The 21,366-nt window shown below is 37.6% G+C and overlaps 1 protein-coding gene across 4 annotated transcripts in view; it reads left to right on the forward strand.

Annotated features, from left to right (window-relative positions):
- Positions 1–6: 6 nt before the first annotated feature.
- Positions 7–21,366, forward strand: part of ATP8A1 (ATPase phospholipid transporting 8A1) — an 85,426-nt gene continuing 64,066 nt past the window's right edge. Inside the window, exons 1-7 of one of the 4 annotated variants that reach the window (XM_026037582.1) lie at positions 7–58; positions 8,686–8,800; positions 10,184–10,283; positions 11,391–11,489; positions 13,044–13,089; positions 16,181–16,221; positions 17,087–17,160. In XM_026037582.1, the coding sequence (XP_025893367.1) occupies positions 10–58; positions 8,686–8,800; positions 10,184–10,283; positions 11,391–11,489; positions 13,044–13,089; positions 16,181–16,221; positions 17,087–17,160 (524 nt within the window). In that variant the 5' untranslated portion in view covers positions 7–9. Of the gene's footprint in view, positions 59–8,685; positions 8,801–10,183; positions 10,284–11,390; positions 11,490–13,043; positions 13,090–16,180; positions 16,222–17,086; positions 17,161–19,771; positions 19,846–21,366 lie in introns of those variants that run through there. The other 3 variants (XM_026037580.1, XM_026037579.1, XM_026037581.1) reach the window with 3 other exon arrangements.

The raw sequence follows: 21,366 nt of genomic DNA on the forward strand, positions 1-21,366 counted from the left end.
GCCGCCGCGATGCCGCCCGTGCAGAAAACGGTCTCGGAGATCCGCTCCCGCGCGGAGGGTAAGTGGCGGCCCCGCGGCTGCGGGAGCGGCGGGCGCGCTCGCGGCCGCCCCGTTGCGGCGCGGGCGGCTCCGCGCCCCGGCGCGGGATGCGGAGGCTCCCGCCGCGCTCTCCCCGCGCCCAGCCTGCTGCTGGGTTCCCAGCTGGGATCYGCCGGCGCTGGAAGCGGCGGCTCCGGCAGCCCGCGGCTCTGCCGCCGCGCCGCGTAACGGCTCGGGAAACACCCCCAGCGCGTCAGACCTTTGTTTTGCCCMTGCCCGTCTTAAAGTTTTGGGGCTGAATCAAGCCGTTTTGGGCTCGTAGGAAGCACACGCGGCGGCTCCGTCGCGCGGTGCAGGGAGCAGGGGKTTGTCCCTGCGCCTTTCCTCGTTTCGCCGGCGAACAAAGGCCTGTGGCGCCGCGGGCGGAGCGGGGCAGCGGCCCTGCCCTCGCCGTGCGCGGCCCGAGCCGCCCCATCGGGGCGCTCCGCTCAGCCCTCCTTCCCAGCCGGGCTTAGCAGAGCCCGCCGGGAGCAGGGCAGCCTCCTGGCAAAGCCGAGGCGTGGGTTTTGGAGGGCTCTCGGACACGAGTGGCCGTCGCGGTGCACCCGTGTCCGGCTGTGTGCCCCGGCTCGTTAGCTGTCCAGGCCGGTGGTGCTTAATGGCTCCGCTCCTCCAAGGATCCTTCCCGAACGGGATGCGCTTCCTCAGCAGCTGGATGCACACAAATGGGGAAGATCGGTGCTGCCCTGGAAATCACGGGAAGCTTTGTTTCAGTAGTGCCAAGGCRTGACGACTTTAGAATAATTGAATGTTAGCGTTTAAGACGTTTCTTTAAAATATTCYTTTGGGACTAAAACAGGCTATGAAATTTTTTTGAAGAAACCTACTTTTGGAAAATTATGTGATGATATTTGCCTATAGCAATAAAGCTACTACTAACTCTACCTGTCAAAAAATCATTTAAAAACTGTTACTGTTATTTTATTCCCAGATTAGTGAATCTCACTGGCTTGTTTTATTTGTATCCATATCATTAACAGTGAAACTCGTGCCTGTGAGTCTTCTGCTTTCTTTTTATTCTTTTTGAAATAAATTGCTTCCCAATGTACTTTCCTTGGCCTGCGTGTTTGGAGCTTGCAAGCGGTTCCTTGTAGGTAGGTGTTACCATATTAGAGGTAATAAGTAAAACCCAGGAGTTCTCCCCAGGTCCTCATCCCTGGTGTTTAAGGGGACGCTGCCGCCCGGCTCCATCCGTGCCAGGGCGCTCGGATAAGGGCTGTGCAGAGCACCGATAAGGCTGCCCTGAGACCTCTCCCAAGCCTCAGCTGGAGCACCTGGTATCGGCAGCCTCACGGCCCATCCTTTGTAAGTCCTGGATAACACTGTAATCTCCAGCAGCAGCTCCCGTACGTGCCGGGGCAGCCTGGACCATCCCTTGGGGCAGCCTGGACCATTCCTTGGGGCAGCCCAACACACGGGACAGTGGATCCATGTCATCCTTCCCGGAGCGTGGGCTGGGGGCGGCAGGTCCTGCCAGGGCTTCTCCAGCCTTGTGGTGGTGGCGGCATCCAGGCTTTCCTCCGGGCATGAGCGGAGGGAACTATTTTCGGTGGTGGAAATTTGAGGTGCCGTGGGGCTGTCTGCCAGTAGCTCCAGCTGACAAATAGTTCTTGGTATTCGTAAATGTCTGTGTAGCAACTAGGCAAAACTGAGCTTGTGCTACGTGAGATGATTTTCACGTGAAAAACGTAAGTATTTTGAAAGTTTTTGTATCCATCAAATTGTTCTTCAGCAGAATGCTTTTTTTTAATATTTCCTTAGATGTTTTTTGATGGACTGCAGGACTATGTACATAGTCTTCTCAAAATTCTCACAAGCTGTCTCCATTCCTTTTCTTGCCTTTTTCCCAATCTTTCACATATAACTTACTTCCATTATTCATTTTTGAACAGATTTAAAGATTTCCTGTACCAAGTCTCAGTTATCTATTGACTTGGAGTGACAGTGTGCATTTTGTGCTTCTCCATCAACAATTTCCAGATGCTGTTTTGCTAACAAAGGAGGTTTAAGTGGAGAACAAAGCATTATGTAGAGTCATTCTGGTTTATGCAACAGGTTTGTAAGCAAATGTTTTGGATGCAGCATTACGATGCCTGTCTGAAATGTGATAATCACTGTTTTGTTCCTGCCAGATGTGAGCGATTAAAATTATTGCTAAATAGTACTTCAGAATATTTTGTAATTTTAGATAAGATCTAAAAGACAGAGACAGAACTTATACAATTAAGCCGTGAAACAATGCTCTTCTGATAGCATCGTGCCGGCAAACAAGCAGTGAGTTAGATGCATAGCATTCATAACAGTAACAATTATTCATTTTGGAAAGGAGATTAGAGTGATTTTTCATTTAAAACTTTTACTTCTTCACAATATTTCTTCRYARTGACATTTTTTAAATAGTTCATGCTTTGCTATAGATTGTGCAGATCAGGCATTTGCCTAAAATTTTCTTTTTTTTTCTGCTTTCTCTTTCCCGTCTTACTGTCTGCTGGGTTGCATATTTCAGATTTATTTATATTTATATTTTATATATGCAMACATACACACATATATGTATTTTCTCTCTCAACATGCTGAATGATTGACTCCACATTCATCCGTTGTCATGGTACCTGCTACTTGAATACAGAAGGGCAGTCAACTCCTTTTAATTCTTATAATGTGTTAAATGAATGATTTCACTCCCCCTTCATCAAAAATGATAGCTGCTTTCACCAAGAGATGATTTGATGAAATTTTCAGTCCATCCTTGAATATGAGTGGGTTTTTATTTGTTTCTGTGATGACTCTCAGGCAATATTTTTATGACAAGCCTCTGCTTATTTTATTAGTAGGCTGGATTTGTGTTTAAAAAATGTTTTGATGCCAATGGATCCTTATTCTGGAGGGAGAAATGTAGCATGTACAAGCTCACTGCTTTGTAAAAAGAAAGCTATTATGTGGACCTGCTGCACTGAAATATCTTCTAAATTAGTCAGCAGCTGAGTGCTGTCTTAATAATATCTTAATTATAACCGTGGTGTTTTTGTTTTTAAGATTTTATAAAAATGTAGCCCTTAAAGTCAGTGTGTCACATGCAGTTAGAGCAGCATTAACGAGAATGGTTAGATTTGAAAGCAAATAGTCAAAATGATGTGTTGCTCACGTATGGCACGTGACGTGCCATACGGTGCCAGCGTCTCATGCTCTGTGAGCTCCAGACCAGCAAGTTTTGTAATGCTGGGGCAATTCTGCCATCCTGATTTCCATCCCCCACAGTGCAGATTGCATTGCAAACAAATGTATAACCCACATAATGTGTAGAAGCATTTTTTRTTATTGTTGAAAAGCATACTCTTTTATGACTACTACTTAAGCTCCTTAGGAAACTTACTTAGGAAACTTTCTTTTTTAACATGCCGTTATCTGGGGCCATTTGAGTACCAACAAAGTGATGTCAGATTTTTGATTCACATTATGCAAGTAAATTGATTTCCTTGCAGGTCATCTTTGAGAGGGTGGGTATAATTAAATAAAGCCTGTGATGACTAAATCTGTTTGTGCTGGAGGAGTGTGGGTGAGACACGGCAGAAATTTGGAATGCTTTAGATTAGATTTCTAAAGATGCAGACTGCAAACAAACCCTGGGGGTGCACTGGGTAATTTTTAGTTGCAATTGTACAGAATGCATCATGTGAGAAAACACCCGTTTGTGCTTGCAGCGGTGGCCTTATAGTGAAAGAGAATGCAGAGCCCTGTAGCTTGACGACTATTGGAAAATTTCAGATACAGACTGTCCTGTCCAGGCTTTTAAAAATGGCACAGAAAAGCAACCCACGTGTTCTAGGGCAGCCCAGCATGCGGGTCGGGGTGGCGTGGGGTCCCTGGGGACGTCTGGGGTGTGAGAGCCCAGAGCCGGTGCCTGAGCGTGGCCTGAAGCTGTGCAGCAAAGGGAGACGTTTGACCCCAGCAAGTTGTGAAAATCAGCTGCTGCTGGGCCAGAAACGCGCCTCATGTTGAGTAGAGCTACGTTAGCTCATGGTGCAACTGCAGAGCTGCAGAGCAGCTCACACGTGTGTGTGTGGACAACCCCTGGCTGGAGTTCCTCGGTAGGCAATGCGAGTGAAATGACATGGTATTGCTGCAGACTGGGGTATGTGGCTGTTCTGAAGAAATTATATCGGAGAAGGGCAGGGTGCAGAAGCTCTATAATTCAATACTAAACTAGAATTGCATCACTTTTTTTACATTCTTTCCAGTACTTTTATGTGAAAGCGATTTCAAAGGGCACATTTTGTGTCCTTSGGGCTTACAAGACAATCCAGTCATTTAAATTAAGTCTATTGTGCATTTTAGACAGTGTATTTTTATAACTCAAGTAATGTTAGTGTCTGTGTTTTTAGATGTTTGTGTATATGCATATACACACCCACACAAATAAAGATTGTGTTCTCTAAAGACTCATTTTTTTGTCTCAATCTGTGTAGTCCAGTGAAGGTATTGCAGCGTTTAGACAGGGAAGTGGTGGAAAACATGTAACCTTTGAAGCTTTCCGGGTAGAGAGCTGAGTTTGCAGAAACTGCAGCCTGCCAGGGACGCTGCACGAGGCTCAGAACTGAACTCTGATGATTCTTCTACTTGRAGTAAAGATGAAAAGAACTCAAGATAAAGGGCAGGTTTTCTGAAGCTTCTTACCACCCTTTTGCTGCCTTTTTGATTAAAGAGCAAATAAATTACGCCTTAGTACTGATATACAAATATTTCTATAGTTTCATAGTTATTTAAACTAACAAGTGATATACAGTGTTCAGTGATTGTTAATCTTTTTCTTCTGTCAGTATGCAAGCAATGGACAATTAGATGTCATAGGCCTAGAAYGAAGGTGTTCTTGCATATGCTGCATTCTCATCTGGTCACGTATGACCATGGGGTTGGATGTGCACCTCAGACTTTACATAAACCCTGGCATTCTTAATCAATGAATGCACAAAATCTTTTTTTTTTTTTTTTGTGACATGACCATTCCATGAACATACATCCCTAAAACACATCTGTCCATCTGTGTTTTAGGGATGTATGTTCCAGGGATAGTCGCGTCACACATGGCCAACTGTGTGATGCAGGAAGCAGTTGTCACTCTCAGGAGAGAGAATGACAGGAACAGGACGTGGCTGTTTAGTCTGCCACGAGTTTGCRTGTGGTTCCTTAAATCAAGGAATATCATATGGGCACCTGTTCAGGTGCTTCACATTTTTAGATTGGCCGTCCTTCCTGTGAAGGGTCTTGTAGAGATCTGTACTGAGGTTTCAGTAGAAGTGGTTGGATGTATCTTTCATTGGGGGAATTTGAAAGAAAGAAGTAAAAGAAAGGAATTCCAGTAGATAGAGTAGATGACTGTAGTAGCATGGATTTCCTGCCTAATAATAGAATCTGTGAGTTCTGAATGCCAAATGGCATGAAAATGCAGATTTCTACTGATTTTGTGCACTAGATAAATTTCATTCAATGTGTGTCAACTTGACCTTTCAAGGAAGTTATTGTATGAAATACGTTCTATATATAATGGGTAAGAGGCTAAAACTACTGTTTCAGTTTTACATCCAGTAAGTTAGAGGGCTAGGTGATGGTTTGAGTTTTCTATAATCTGTGTGTAAGGATTTATAATAGATGCTAGAAATAAGTTTTAAAATTTCACGTGCAGCTTAATTAGCCTTCGAAAGCAGGTGTACCATGACATACTCTTTTTTTCCCTTAATTTAACATATAGAATGAACTGTGTATTTTACAAGCAGCTACACACACACACACACACACACTTAAGAGACGTCGTCGTTTTTCTGACTTTTGTGGGGTTGGTTTATGTCTTACCTCCAGCCTCCATGATCATCCTTGTGATGGGAGAGTGACTGGCAAACCATCAGTGAGCAGCCTTTTCAGAGGATGCATCAGTGTCGCCTTTTACAGATGAGAGCTGGGCTGCAGATTGCTGCAAGACTTCGCAGAGCAGTACGTGCTGAGCTCAGCTCTCRTGTTCTGTGGCTGCAGGTGCTCCAAAGAGCTGTGAGCACACAGAAAATGAAGAACCTACAAAGGTCACCTCTCTGGGCATAAATGGCTGATATCGCACAGAAAAACAGTGGTAGCCGAGGGGCTAGAAGTCCATTAATCAATATTTAGTGGGCTTGATTTTTCAAGGATCACCTGCTGCAGGCTCAAGATTGGTCCATCCCAACAAGCAGGAAATCAAGCATAGGAAGCAGGAGGCTTGCATGGATGAACAAGATATGCCTGAATAAACTCAGATATAAAAAAGGAAGGGTACAGGAGGTGGAAGCAGGGACAGGTGACCCAGGAGGGACATAGAGGCACTGCCTGAGCTTGCAGCTGGTGGGATTCGGAAAACAAAAACACACCTGCAGTTGAATAAGTCAAGAGACTTGAAGGGCCATGAGAATGGGTACTACAGATATATCAACAGAAAAGGAGAGTCTAGGGAAAATATGGATTCGCTGCTGAAGGAGCAACGGATCTGCTAACAAAGGACATGGAAAACAACAAGGTACTCAGTGCCTTCTCTTAAGTCTTAAGATAATGCAATGTCACTGTAACGCTGCTTTGAAAGGTCCTGGCAGCTGAAGGAGTCTCGTGAAGACGGGAGATGGCCCTCTGTGATGACATGACTGGCTTGGCAGAGAGGAGAGCAGTGAATGTAGCTTACTTTAACTTTTGATGTTGTCTCTCCTAACATCCTCATAGAAAAGCTGACAAAGTGTGGGCTAGACAAGTGGACAGTGAGATTTTTAAGTGGTTATAATCAGCAGCACAGAGTCCAGTTGAAGGAAATGGTCGATAGTGGGTCTAATCCTGTTTAATGTCTCACTAATGACTGGGATGGTGGCCAGAGGGCTCCCGTGATAGGTCTGTAGATGGTACAAATCCATGAGGAGTGATTTATATGTCAGATGGTTGGTGCTGCCATACAGGCTGGAGAAATGGGCAGAAAGGCATTTCATGAAGTCCTACAAGGTCCTGCACCTGGGAAGGAGTAACCCATGCACCATGACATGCTGAGGACCAACCAGCTTTGCAGAGGAGGCCCTGGAGGTTCTGGTGGACAACAAATTGACCAGGAATATCCCCTCGCAGGAAGGAAGAACATCTGTGTGCTGGGCTCCTGAATTGCCAGCAGGTTGAAGGCTGTAATCCTTCCTCTTTGCTGCCGGCTCATGAGACATATCTGTGTGCTGGTCCCATTCTGGGCTCCCCAGYGCAAGARAGCCTGGAGTGAGAGGCAGAGGAACAGTGCAGTTGTTAATGAACTTGAACTTCTTGTGGAAGTCGCCAAACAGCTGGCACTGGTTGTAGAAAGGAAATCTGATTGGAGTGCAGTAAGGAACCAGAGGGTCCTGTACAGCTACAAAGCTCGTCAGGAAGARTAGTAGAAATGGCCCCAGGTGTAGGTGATATCGTTAATCTTCTGTGTTTACTTAGTTTTAATTGTAAACAAATTTTAATGTGTATTTTTCTCTCCAGKCAATTTGTGAATATAAACAGAATTACTGAATTGTTTTAGTTCACGATGTAATAAAAATGAGGTGTGCGATGTAGTCTTTCTTCAAATATCTTCCCGAAGAACTGTTTCACTACCACTGGGATTAATGTTTAAATTTCCATGAAGTTTTTATAGGAAACATAGCCTGCATATYTATACGTGAGCAAGCTCTTAATTGTAACTTCAAGCATGTGTGTTTTTATCTGTCTATTAAAAGAAGAAAAACTCAAAGGGAAAGAATGATTTCTCTGTTTATTAGGCATGTATAGCACAGGAAAATTGATTTTTAAATATGGATCAGAAGATACAGATTATAGAACAGTATAAAGGCTATAAGCAAACATCCTTTTAAAGGTTTGACTTTCCTTTAAGCTCAGTGACAAGTTAATGCTAATTTTTACTTAGAACTGATCTATTAAATATTCTGTGAACAGTATGCRKATTCTGAAGTTAGAATGCATGTTTYGGGGGTAGCAACATTTCTGTTATGTGTTGCCCAGAATTCTTGGTATTACTGGTATGTTATTGACCTATTTGCTTTTTTCTTATGTTAGCGTTCACATATTTCTCTTTGTGTCTTCCATATTAATTTACCTCATTATGTGTCTGAAGGTTTGCAAACTATTAACAAAAGATCATTCATCAGGGAAAATTGGAAGTTTGCTGTTTGTTTTTTTCTGTCTGAGTTTGTATGCTCAACTTGTAGATCCAAGTACATCAACATACCCCTATTTTGTTTCATATTGTCATGAAGCAGGAGAGCTGTTAAGCTGTGCTCACGAGTTCAGCAAATTTCACAGTTACTATTCACCACCATAGCTTTACCGAGCATCTTCACTGCATACCTTTTATCCATAGAAACTAAYCACAAACAGGATTAAAAAGGCTGAAGGGTTTTTGTTTTTAAATCAACACAATTTAATGCGAACAATGCGAATGCACTGGGTTAACATTCATGATAGGTGTGACTTGAATTTTTTAATCTCGTATATTTATCTGTTTATATTAAGAATCTGTTTATCTSTTTATATAAAATTCCTGCTCTATTTTTACAGGATATGAGAAGCCAGATGATGTTTCAGAGAAGACTTCTTTAGCTGATCAAGAGGAACTGAGGACTATATTCATCAATCAGCCCCAGTTTACCAAATTCTGCAATAATCATGTCAGGTATTAACTCCAGCGTTAATAGTTATTTAATTGCAGGATGACTAGGAGAGCAGTGCTGCTGCTTTTACAGAGCTTGTCTTCAGGATTTTTGAGAATGGATTGGGGAAGGTCTGGGTAAGAAATTAGAGGGAACTACAGCCAGAAAATCATAATCTTCACAGCTACGCCATCAGCATATCCCTAGATCCCATAGTGTATGGKTTTTTTTCCATAGTTTTCCAACTATTAGAACTTCAACTGTCAGTTCAATTGAGGTTCAGTTCATTTTTGACTGTGTTTCTAGCAGCACAATATGTGTTTTACTTGAGCATAGCATTGCTTATGCTTTAGGAAATCTTCACCTTTTTTCAGTTAAGCAGCTATGAGGATGCCATTCTTGCTTATGGGACTAATCTGGAATTTCCATTGTGGGCCTTAGACCATTGTCATGTATTATGTATTTTTCTTCTATTGAATTTTAAGTAATATGCTGAATACTCATAAATATGATATATTCAGATCTGATAATGGGCTTCAGTTAAGCTATTAATGTTAAGTGAAGAGCAAAGATATCCCTATTCTTTGTTATGTGTGATTTATGAGAATATCTTTGATATATGCAGRYATCTTATAGACAGTAAGAATAAAGTCATTTTTCTGTGAACTGGAGATACTTTATAATATTTTTTGTATGTATACCCAACTGTTATCCTTACTGTCTTTGTTTTCGGGAAATGCTAAGCTAATTGCACAATATAATAGTTCCTTATTTGAATTTTATGCTACATTAAAGGAAATGCTATTAACTTTAAAAAGAGATTAACCTATTCTTATTAGTATCTGCCTGTCAGTTTTGAGCATTAGTATTGTTTTAGGATGATAAATGGTTGCAGTCTGTTCTTAAACAAATATAAKGCTGACATAGAGCCAAGAGTCTGTCTGTTTTGTGTGTATGGTTTAGCTAAGGTTATCACGGTAAGGATAAACTGTTTTCTATTCTTCCAGCCTAGCAAAGTTACAAGTAATATCAAATGATTCTCAGTTAGAAGAAAAGCAAACTTTCATTGCAGTGATGTGTACAGTTTTTCATACCTTAATAACTTTTTATAAATTTTAATTATTGCTTATATGCTCTATTTATATTCAGTTGATCTGGTTGGCAGAATTTTTAACCTCAAAGATGCATTGAATCAGATAAATTCATAGCCACCTTTTCTTGGTCCAATGTGGTGTCTGTAAAAATCTTTAGAAACTACTGTTTTAGGCCAAGTTAGTCTGACAGCTAGATTACATCTTAGTGGAGGCTCTGGATTATTTCATAGCTTGTGTAACTGAGAAGGAAGGGAAATACTTAAGGAGTTTCCAGAACTACTGAGGGTTCGTGTTTTTGTCTTTCTTTCTCAGCACTGCAAAGTACAACATAATCACATTCCTGCCAAGATTCCTTTATTCCCAATTCAGAAGAGCTGCTAATGCGTTTTTTCTTTTTATTGCGTTACTTCAGGTAAGATCAACAAAAAAATGTTAGTGTTTAAACACGTTTGTGTAGCAGATAGTGATGCTGTCTTTCAGCAGAGGTGCTGAAATTGATAYAGTTCTTCGGAGCTAGATAACCTTGCAAAGGGCAAGGCAAGAATTACTCTTGGAAATACCTGTTTTATGGAAAACAGTGGTTCCTGAACTACAGTTATTTCCTGTTTGGATGCTAGGTAGCTGTACTGATTGGAAAGAAAAGATCCCGAATTTCTTGTCTCATCCCTGTGACTTCATTCATTAGCAGCTTTTAAAGATCTCTGTGAAATAACTGTCCMTGACCCAGCTTATTGAAACTTTTTGAAGAAGTACATAATATTTTTAGATATACTAGAATATTTCAATTTCACAATAGTAGCCTGATAAAGTTAAGACAGATTGTGCTTTTTGTGTAATACTTTTGTATGTAGCTGATGATGAAAAATGGTACTGTGGGAAGGGGCAAAGATAAGTCCCATTGCCTAGTTCTGCATTCCAATAGTATTTGGTAGCAATTATGCAAAAAAAACAGTCCTTTTAATGGATGTTTTACAATATGTTGATTTTTTTTGTTTTGTTAGGAAACATTGTGTTAGAAATTGGTGTAAGRGATTAAATAAAGAAGTAAAGGCACTGCCTTCTGTACATTTTCCTTCCTCAGTTCAGATATTTCAGCAAGTGAATGTTGATTCCTGTGTAAATACTCCAGTTCCTTTGCTTGAAAAGGAAGAGTGCTTGGAAAAATTTCTTACAATGCATCTGTGCAGAGTGCTTGCAGTTTCTTTCCTAGGAATCTGTAGACAGTATACAGATAATTAGGAATGATAAGGCATCTGTATGTTATACCAGTAACTATTTCCCCCCAACATTTACTTTACATACACAGGCATTTGCTTGCATGCCTGCACTTACTTATCAAAAATGTATTCCTTCTGATAAGTACWAAATATTTGCTAAAGATGTCTTTGACTTGTATCTACTCTGATACAATTCTGTAAACTGAGAAAAAAACCCTCTATTTCGTAAATATGTATTTGATTGAAACAAGGTGTACCTTCTACTAAAACCTCTGAAAGTTTCTCTTTCTTTCTTTTAACAGCAAATTCCAGATGTATCACCAACAGGTCGTTACACAACATTGGTTCCTCTCTTATTTATTTTAGCTGTAGCTGCAGTCAAAGAGATAATAGAGGATATTGTAAGTATTTAATAGAAGTATTTTGTAAATAACCTTCACATTTGGATAGATTTTACTGCAGATTTTTCTTGAATAAACATATGTGAAGCCATCTTGGCATCTGAATGTTGTTGAAAGTTGAACTACTGAAGAAAAAAATCTTAAGAATGCGGCTTATGGTATTATGCTTTGAAAGTGCTTATTATATCTAAAAGCAATAATCCCTGCTTTACCATGGTGTTAATGTTTGTTATAGAATGTAATAGTTTTTTTTTAATGAAGTCGTTGTAACAATTCCCATTAACAAAGTACAAGCATTTTGCATGTAAAGTGTGATTTGCAACTAAAACTAGAAAGTTCTACTGACTCCAAAAAGCCCAGTCAAATGCAGGGTGTTACTAATTTTCTCATTAAGGGCTCTGATAAAGGAAGAATTTACTGAATTCAGCTCAGATGGGATCTACTTTGATACTAAGTAACCTTTTAAAAAGTATCTAATCAGATAAGATCTGATTTTTCTTCCTTCCTGAACAGAGTTCTTTATYGTCACTGATAACACTTATGAGCTGAATTTAACTTCAACCTCTGAATGATATACTAAATTTTAACATCTTACAGAGTTTTTCTTTTAATTTCTATTTCTTTTAGTGTTTTCATGCTATAGTCATGCCAAAATAGTGTGTAAGCAAGTCTCATATTTTACCCACTGTGGTTTAGCTATTGGTGGAGAAATTAGGAGTTTTCTCTAGCAATCATAGGAACTTCATTTTGTTGACAAGAATCTTAGCATTTCAGGTGCAATTGCTTCTAGTATTTACCCTAAACCAGCAGCAGAGYGAGCTTCTGCTCAGTTTGCAGCATCTTAGTGGAGTTTCTTTCATGGAGCAATGGCAGAACTTGGTAATGCTGTACGGTAGGATAAAACCTGCATAGGAAGAAAGGAGTTTCTTACTGCTAGATATTTTGTTTGAACTAGTATTTTTTAACCATTTTGTAACCAAAATGAGTTTGATTATGCCTTGAAAATGCCTTTTTTTTTAATAAGATGTCCATTAAAAGTCTTTCACCAACTATGTAAAAACTCWGACCCACCATTTTTTTTTCAAAAGTCTGTAGGGCTTTTGCATGAAAGTTGTCRTATAGTCATATGTTCATTCAATAATTGTTACTTGATTTCTGATCTAAACCTAATGCTTGTTCTAATGCTTGTTTGAAGAATGAAGGATTTTTATTTTATTTATTTTTAGAATCATGTTCCAGTTGTTGTAGAGGACATGGTTATGAAACATAAGTAATAATATGGTACATAAGTACAGCACTTTTGTATCTTAAGAAACTTTACTACATAGTGATTGCCCACCTGGGAGGATATTTTATTATTAWACTGTTAACATGGAACTAGGAGTGATCATTCCTGATTATTATGACTATGCGAGTAATCTATGGTTCTTTTAAAATGTTTTTAAATCAGTTTGTTGAATTAATAAGTGAGAGGGAATAATAAATGTTTATGTTAAATGTGAAAGCTTTTTTGTGTTAACAGGCGTCATTAACCACTATGCATTTTTAATTCAGAAAAGACATAAAGCTGATAATGCAGTGAACAAGAAACAAACTCAAGGTAGGATTTTTTTTTTTTTAAGTCTCTTAACTGCAGTTTGAGGAGTGCTGTTTTGGTTAGGTTCATTTTTTTGCGGTTGCTAGTAATGTGACTGAGATCCTGAGTACATAGGTAATTCAATTGCACTGAGAACTGCTATTGTAAACTACTTGAAAATTGTGAACCTAAGTCTTTAAAATGATCATTTGAAGCCATTCTGCAATCATAGAACAAAATATGTTCTAAAAAAATCTAGAATGTTCCTGAGAAACTTTTAACTCATTTAACGCAAACAATGGGATCATGTTATGATGAAAATTCTAGGAATTTCTAAGTTCCCAAAGCATGATTTTATTCTACCCACAAATTTTAAATATTTGCATTTTGAAAAATGTTGGAACTGGAAGGAAAAGTAATAACATTTCCCCCCACCACTGCTACTGAACTGTAGCTAAAAAATGAATGTGGGTCATGAAGGTGCTTCTAGCTAATATGCCCTGTAATGACAAAGACACTTACTGAGCAGAAAGTTSAAGTTAGATTCCCACTTTGCTGCTCTTGAACTCCTTGCATTAGCCTTGCTGAAGTAACCCTTTCTTGATATGGCTGATCTGATTTTAACAGAGAAGGACTGAGTTTCCTGTTATTTTGATGTTGACATATTTTATGCTTTTCACACAAGTGAATCTTGCAGCTAGCTGTGCAATCTTGTTTATCTAATGGAAAGCAAACCGTATTCTTAAGTTTTTAGGGAACACTCACTGGCTTAAACTGTTATAATCAGAATTGCCTAAAACTGTTAGATATTAGAATTTTTTATTATTTCAAACTCTAAAACTTAAAGATATATAAATTGTCCTACATAAATTGTCCATAAATCTTAAATTAACTACTTGCTCAATAAGAGATAAGGAATGAATGGGGTAGTGGCCCAGGACAACTAATTCTGATGAATATATTGACTGAAAGCACTGGTCATTTCCTAGTCTCTCCTTACTTAGACCATAAAGCATCTGAGTATCCCTTCTAGGTTGTACATTTTTTTTAGTAGATGTTTTAGGTAATAATAGGAGAGATGTTTAGGGATGTTATACAGAGAACAGCACTAGAGAAACAGATATTCTCATATTTGTACATAAAAACAAGGAAAAGCTTAATGTAGTTGGCACGTTCTTTCATCAAGGATTCCCGTATTTTGAGGTGATGAGCAATTTCGTTTAACAGAGAATCTTTGAGCACCTTCTCAAACTTACATCTGCAGTATACTGCATTTTAAATGAGTAGAACCGTGTTGTTTTATTGTCTGTCAAACCTTGTTTACCTCTCATGTGGCTCTTTGGTTACTATTCCTAAAATTCCAGGCATATGAAAAATATCTTTGAGTTGAAATTGTAATGAGGATGCATAAAATATCACTAGCACTGCAAAAGAAGATTTTCCTTATTGCTAACAGTGATTCATATCTTCACAACACCAACCTTGGTGTACTATTGTCAAAGCAGTAATTTAGAGTTAATCCGCGTGGTACTCTATATTTTTATATCTATTCAGCAGTTCTTTAACTCTGAAAAGTAGCCCCTTAATGTGTTATAAATCCAGCTTGACTTTCGATTCTTTTACATATATAAAATTGTTAATGAAATAATATATGCATGAATGGATCAGTGTGGGTTTCTCTTAATTTGCCTGATCTTAAATGGCCATCATTTGAGTCACAACATAGTAGTAATTAATTTCCTAAACTTCCATTACTAAAATTACTTCTTGCAGAAGGTTTTGATTGACTGAGCTGCATGATACAGATTTGAAAGCCAGACTTCTAAGGCTATGACTTTTTATAGGCAAATTCTCTAACAGTTATAAAAAAGGCAAATTATACTGCTGCTTGTTTATTTATTTATTTTATTTAAGAAAACAGGTTTGATTGATTGCCAGTCTGTGTTAGCTGTGCTAACAAGCTTATTGGATTAAGCTGAGGGTAGAGGTCTTGCAATATGTTCTCATGTGTGACTCATCCACTTGCAAGCTCATTTCAACTACCTACACCAGGCAAGCCCAGCAAATAAAACCAACCTGCCACTTAGTGAGTTAAACTGGCTCCTTACAGAGTTTAGCCATAAGCAGTGAGAGCCTGCGGCCCTGTGTGAGGTGAGGGCAGAGCTTCCATTGGCAGGGGCAATGCGGAGCTTTGCTTCTGGCTGTGCTTTTGAGATGCTCCTGGACAACTTGGACAACTTCAAAACTATATAACTCCACTGTCACAGTTATGTTGTTAATAGGACAAAAAGAAAAAGTATTTTGTGGCACAGTCATCAAGTGTCTTGAGTTCCCCGGAACAATATTTTTGCTGTCCTCATGCTGTGGGTCTTTGAGGTATGCAGGAAGTGGGGACAATCCAGGTAGAATGATGATTTCAATGTAAAAAAAATTCATTTTTTTTGAATTGTAGTAGCGATTTTTAAAATGAAGCTGATGGAGTGTGTTTGCAATACTCATTACTGGATCAAGGAAATCCTATAGTAAATTGTACACTGAATGGCATGGGTTGATTTGGGGGATTGATAATATATTTATGGAGGTGATGTCTCCAGATGGCTGAATTTATCCTGAGTTTCATGATAGGCCAATAAGAGTAACACTTGAATCATAACCCTGCTGATGACTTGGTGTGAAGCTGTTTTGGGGCATGATCCTCTTGTCAGTATTTAAACTGTGCAAGTATATATTCATTGAATTGCTTTTTTTTCCCCCATACTAATTTCCAAGTTAATTCAAAAGAAACTTTTAATTTTTTTGATAATTTGTACCTCTTTATTCCTCTTGCTACATTTTTTTAGAAGATGTATCTTCTGATATGATTCAATGCACATCAGATTTAATTGATTTTCCTATSCTGTAAAATATAATGATTTAGTTTGTAATAAGTTTCTGCAGTACAAAAAGTGTCATATGAAATACATATTACCAGCATTAATAAGAATACTGCATGTTTTTAAGTGCGCTATAGCTGTGTTTATCGGTGTCGCTTTTGTTAAAAACTTTATCATATACCTGTATATTATTTGTTTGTACAACAGAAGAATTTTCCTTTTTTTTTTTTTTTTTTTTCCAGTATTACGGAATGGTGCATGGGAGATTGTCCACTGGGAAAAGGTGTGTGTATAAATGCTTTCTAGGGATTTTTATAACATAATATAATTTTCGTACTTCTTTTCCCCAAATAGTTGTCCTTAATAAGAATGAACATCTATCATGGGAAATGTATAGTTTGCTGTATTTTATTTTTTACATTTGTTAATTCTTGCCTCTTAAAATGTATTGTTAAGTCAAGTCAGTTCTGTTGACATGAGTGAGGAAACTGCCGTTAAATAGGGGGTCTAAAATTCAGTGAAAAATCACCTGAATAATATGATTGATTTAAGCTTATTCACATGTAGCGAAATTTTACAGTTACTTTGAATTATTTGTAGTTGTATGCAAGAAATTTAATTCTGGCAAGTAGTTATTTGTTTATTTGCAGAGTTGTTTGACTTAAAGCATTAGACTCTTAAATCAAGTTTCTAGCTATGAATGCTATATAGTTCATTCAGTCTCTTAGTTTTATTAGTTCCAATACCTGATAACTTAATCAAATTTGTCCCACAATGATTTGGAGGCAAGGTTCAATGGAATTAGGTTTATAAATTTGGGGAAGCCAACATGAGGGCTACAGTGTGCTGAGAAAGAACTATGATCTTAGGGAGATTAATKTCTTCTTTAACTTAGCTTCAATCTACTAGTAAAATATTTTATTTCCATAACTAGCAAAAGCAAAGCAATATGTAGTGTAGATTAAAGGATAGGTTTCTGGAGAACTGCAGTGACCTCTGAGTACTAATGACTGTAGGCTTTTCTAAAAGTGTGTAAGTTTCTTTCGGTTTTTCTGGCAAATTCAGCAAATTAAATATTTACTCTGCTTAGAACAAAAGGATAGTGTATTTTGTTTGAGACCATTAACCAATTCCCAGTTTTCTTTCAGGTAGATGTTGGAGATATAGTTATAATAAAAGGCAAAGAGTATATACCTGCTGACACTGTACTGCTCTCATCAAGGTAGAGATGCCCACTGATGCTTATAGTGTAGAGGCTGGTTTCTCTACCCTGCATTTATTCATTTATTTATTTAAGTTGTGATTACTCCAAGGAAATAAGGTATAAACAAAAATGCTGCTTCTCTCAAATACTTTTTTTTGTTAATTTGGACATTTATAATTTAATAATTTGGACACATTTATAATTTCAGGCAATATTTTGTTAATTGTGTCAATTACAGTTTTAAACTTATACTGGYGTTCTTTTTATTCCTAAGAAAATTTTAGTTTGTTATGTTTATGTTGGATATAATTAAAAAAAAAAAGAAAAAAAAGACTAAATCACTGCCTAAACATTGGGTCTCAACTGCTATATTTAACCAGGTTGGATGACTTTGTGATAGGCACATAACAAACTGCATATTTAAAGCAAATCAAAATAATATATGAGGCAACAAAAATTAATTTTAACAGATGTAATYGCCTGTTTTGGTTGTTGAATCAGGAAAAAAAAAGTCAATGTAAGGTACRAACCATCAAAATAACAGTGTCTTTATGAATTGAATATTCAGTTGATTCAATAATATATACTTCAAATATTTCCATATATTCAAAACAAGGCTTCATTTATATAATCTACTGCTGTGAAAGTTGCATGGGCAATCGGAGATTGTTTATCGTCATTTCCTTGGACAGTTTTATTTAAGAAATTCACATCTTCTTATGTRGAAGATGCACATTTTTCAACATCTATTTGATCAGGTCAATAGCATAGTCTTTTGGTTAAGATTATTTTTAAAAGATCAATTGTATTTCACGTTCTTAGATCTTTTACCTTGAAATTACATACATCTGGTTTGTGATAAAAGTGGGATCATTACTGAAATGTATATAATTATGGATTAGGTGTAAAACTGCTATGGTCCCATTAATGAATCTGGTAATACATGCATAATAATAATGTTAGTATCCTACATGCATCTGTGACAGATTCTGGTGAATACCAGTACATAATTTATTTCAATTCCCACTATAGCTCAAAATATAGTGTAGTTTCTTATACAATATTTCTAACTATTATCAAGTTTAAATAGATAATTCTGTTAATTCTCCCATGGTTTTTATTTGTTCATTGCTAGTGTATATCATAACTTCAGATGTTTTCTCAATAGGTGTCTTCCATAAACCTACTCTGCTCTGAGAAGCATTTATAATTTCTGTTGGTGCTTCTCCACCAGTGTTGTCATAGACAATACACAAGTTTGCAACTTGTTCTGTTGGCTGATAATAGCTTCTTTCACGCCAACTGTCATGAGCTAACCCTAATGTCTTCCCTTAGTGTAGGCAGCTTACATCATCTCAGAATACTTTCCTTATGCTCCCCTGAAAAAAATAATCCTCAAGTTAGAGAGAATAGTCTTTGAGTAGATTTCTTAACTCTTGTGCCTATTTCAATTTGGAAGGACCCTTTTGTTTCCATGTTCTCCAGTCATGTATGCACGCACTCAGAAACAGAAACTGATTGTAAAGCCTTCTTTCTGTGTCTCCTCCTTCGCCTCCCCTCCCCTAATAATCATACACTTTATCTTGGTATATTGAAATAAAATGTAGGTGCTACTGGACTTGTTGGGACTCTTATCTCTTCTTTGCTTCACCGCTTTCTTTTATTTCCATTTTGTACAATATTGTGCCCCAACGATGACTATCATTCATCTTGAATTCTTTGTCAGTCTTTCTTCTAGGATCCAACTTGCCATGATGACTCTTTGATTCCTGATCGCTTCTATAGGTCCAATTTTGAAATTCTTATGGCTAAAACTTCTTCCTCAGTGGTATTTCTGGAGGCCTGTTGTAATCTTTCTTCCAGGAGAGAACCTTCTGCCTTTGTATCATCTCTATCTGCTTACTAATGTGTGCTCTTCCTCTCAAAGTTTCATCTTCACATGGCCACCAAGAACACCATGTCATCTGTTCTGGTTTCTAGGTTTCTGTTACTAGCAGTTTACATTTTACACTTCTACAATAATCAGAATCTTTGGGACTGCCTTTTATTCTAGCTGATATAATCCCTTTTGTTTTGCCAGCAATAAAAGTTTCTGGGGGAAAAGGGGATCTTAATTATTTTAGGAAACTAATCTCTTGTGGTGGAAGGACTCAACTCGCTGAAGTTTAATCCTCTTTTGTTCTTTCTAGTTCAGTATAAATTGAAACTTACAGAATTGAAACTGAAGATACAAAATAATTTCACCTAACTTTTCAGGAAAGTTCATGGAAAATCTTTTGTTGTTGTGTTTTGTTTTTTAATATATGTAAATGCAGTGGCTAGAAACACTTCAGATGAGAAATAAGCAAATGGCTTTATTTTTAGTGTTCATTATCAGTATTTTCTGCAGCTTAAAATTGTTGCTTTATAGTAAAACACTTCATTTGAATAAAAATGAGAATATTTTAGCTGTTTTCTTTCTGACCTGATTAAAATAGATTTTGAAAAACTTGTCCTCAGACATTTTAATTAACAATGTATTGTTTGTATAATAATTTCAAACTCTGTCTTTTTGTCTTTGTCCATTTGTTTTATTTTTTTCCCGTCACTTATTTTTCTGTTCTAATCATTTTTAAACTGGGATGTGTAGGTGGCAGTAGGGGAAGTAGTGAAAGTGACCAATGGGGAGCATCTCCCAGCTGATCTCATCAGTCTGTCATCAAGGTTAGAATAAACCAGTTGCACAGGACGTGTATGTGGGTCCTCACATGCCGAATGCAAAAAAAAAAAAAAACCAAAAAAAAATTGCTGTTTTGGTAATCTTTGCTTTGCTGTTCACCTTCCTTAAACAAAACTCACGCATTTTATAAATTCAGAAAAAGTTCAGGAGATAAATGTATAGATTGTTACAGTGTGAATGTATGATAATGCTCCAAGGAATGAAAACATGTTTCAGCCCTTCTTCCTATTACACATTACCACCATTGAATTTTTTCAGACAAGTTCTCATTAAACACACAGTAAAGCACTAGGATAACCATGCGTTCAATTCTTTAAACCAAATTAAGATGCCTGTACACGTTCGTAACMCCTTCCTATTTTCAATAAAGAGCATCGCGTTGACAGGAGTGGTGGAGGACCCTCTGCACAAGCTTGGATGTTGCACAGTCTCTGCTGCATGCAGTGGCACAAGCAGCTCTTGTGTCTTGTGACAGAATGCATGTTCCTTGGACATGTCAGCTTTACGCTCCTGTCTGCCTTGTTACGTTACTGCACTTCGTTTTTTTTACCCCAGCAAATCAATGGGCCTGCCTTGATCTGTGTGAAATCCGTTTCTTTGGGAGGTCACTGCTCTCTGCTAAAGTAATTCTAATTAAGCATGTGTCTCACTTGAAATGTCTTTGCTGCCTTAGTGGTTAGTGTCTCTTAAAAGTGCTTCACAAAACTACTGTTGGTTTTTCGGTTTTTAGTTAACTAATAAAAATACTGGAGTTGGAATGAAGGTGGGATATAGGTGGGATTTGGACTCCATCTAAACAAGCTAAATGGAAGCTGATTACATTTTTAGAAAAGTTTGCCAAGGAGAATATATTAGTCTGAAAAGTAGTTTCGGAACTAGTTCAGAAAACTTTCTGTATTTCYATATTCTTCATTAATATTTATATAATGTTTTCTAAATAATATTTATAAAATTCATAAAATTCCATTTTTCTAATTAATATTTATATAATAGAAATATAAGAAATATAGAATATTTTACAAAGTTGAAAATTACTGCTACATATTATATATCAATAAATAGTCTTGAAAAGCATAAATGGAAGGGTTAAGCCACTTGTCAGTGTAGGCTAGAAGAATAAACTGTTCATTTCTACATAAACTTAAAAATTGTATTTAAAACTTCTTAAAAATAGCATGACAAGAACAGATATTTTGAAACGTGTTRTGGTATCCATAATATATATTTTTTCTTTTGTAATAAAACACTTTTAAAAAAACTTCCATATCTAAGCTATTGCTGAAAGTACGTTTGTGCCCACATGTTAATTTAATCCAAAGACTTAGAAGATGTTGACTATATACAAGATTTTTATCAGTATTTGATCTAAGAAGACAAGTTTTGGCAAACTGCTTTCTGGAAATGTAATATACTATTAGTGATTTTACAGATTTAATCAAAGTATTCTAGCTCTGAAGATTTGATAAGAAAAAAAAAAGTACATATTAGATGACTACACAGAAACA

This window comes from Nothoprocta perdicaria, unplaced genomic scaffold (assembly GCF_003342845.1).
Source record: "Nothoprocta perdicaria isolate Ctin4 unplaced genomic scaffold, notPer1 scaffold_2, whole genome shotgun sequence".
NCBI lineage: Eukaryota > Metazoa > Chordata > Aves > Tinamiformes > Tinamidae > Nothoprocta > Nothoprocta perdicaria.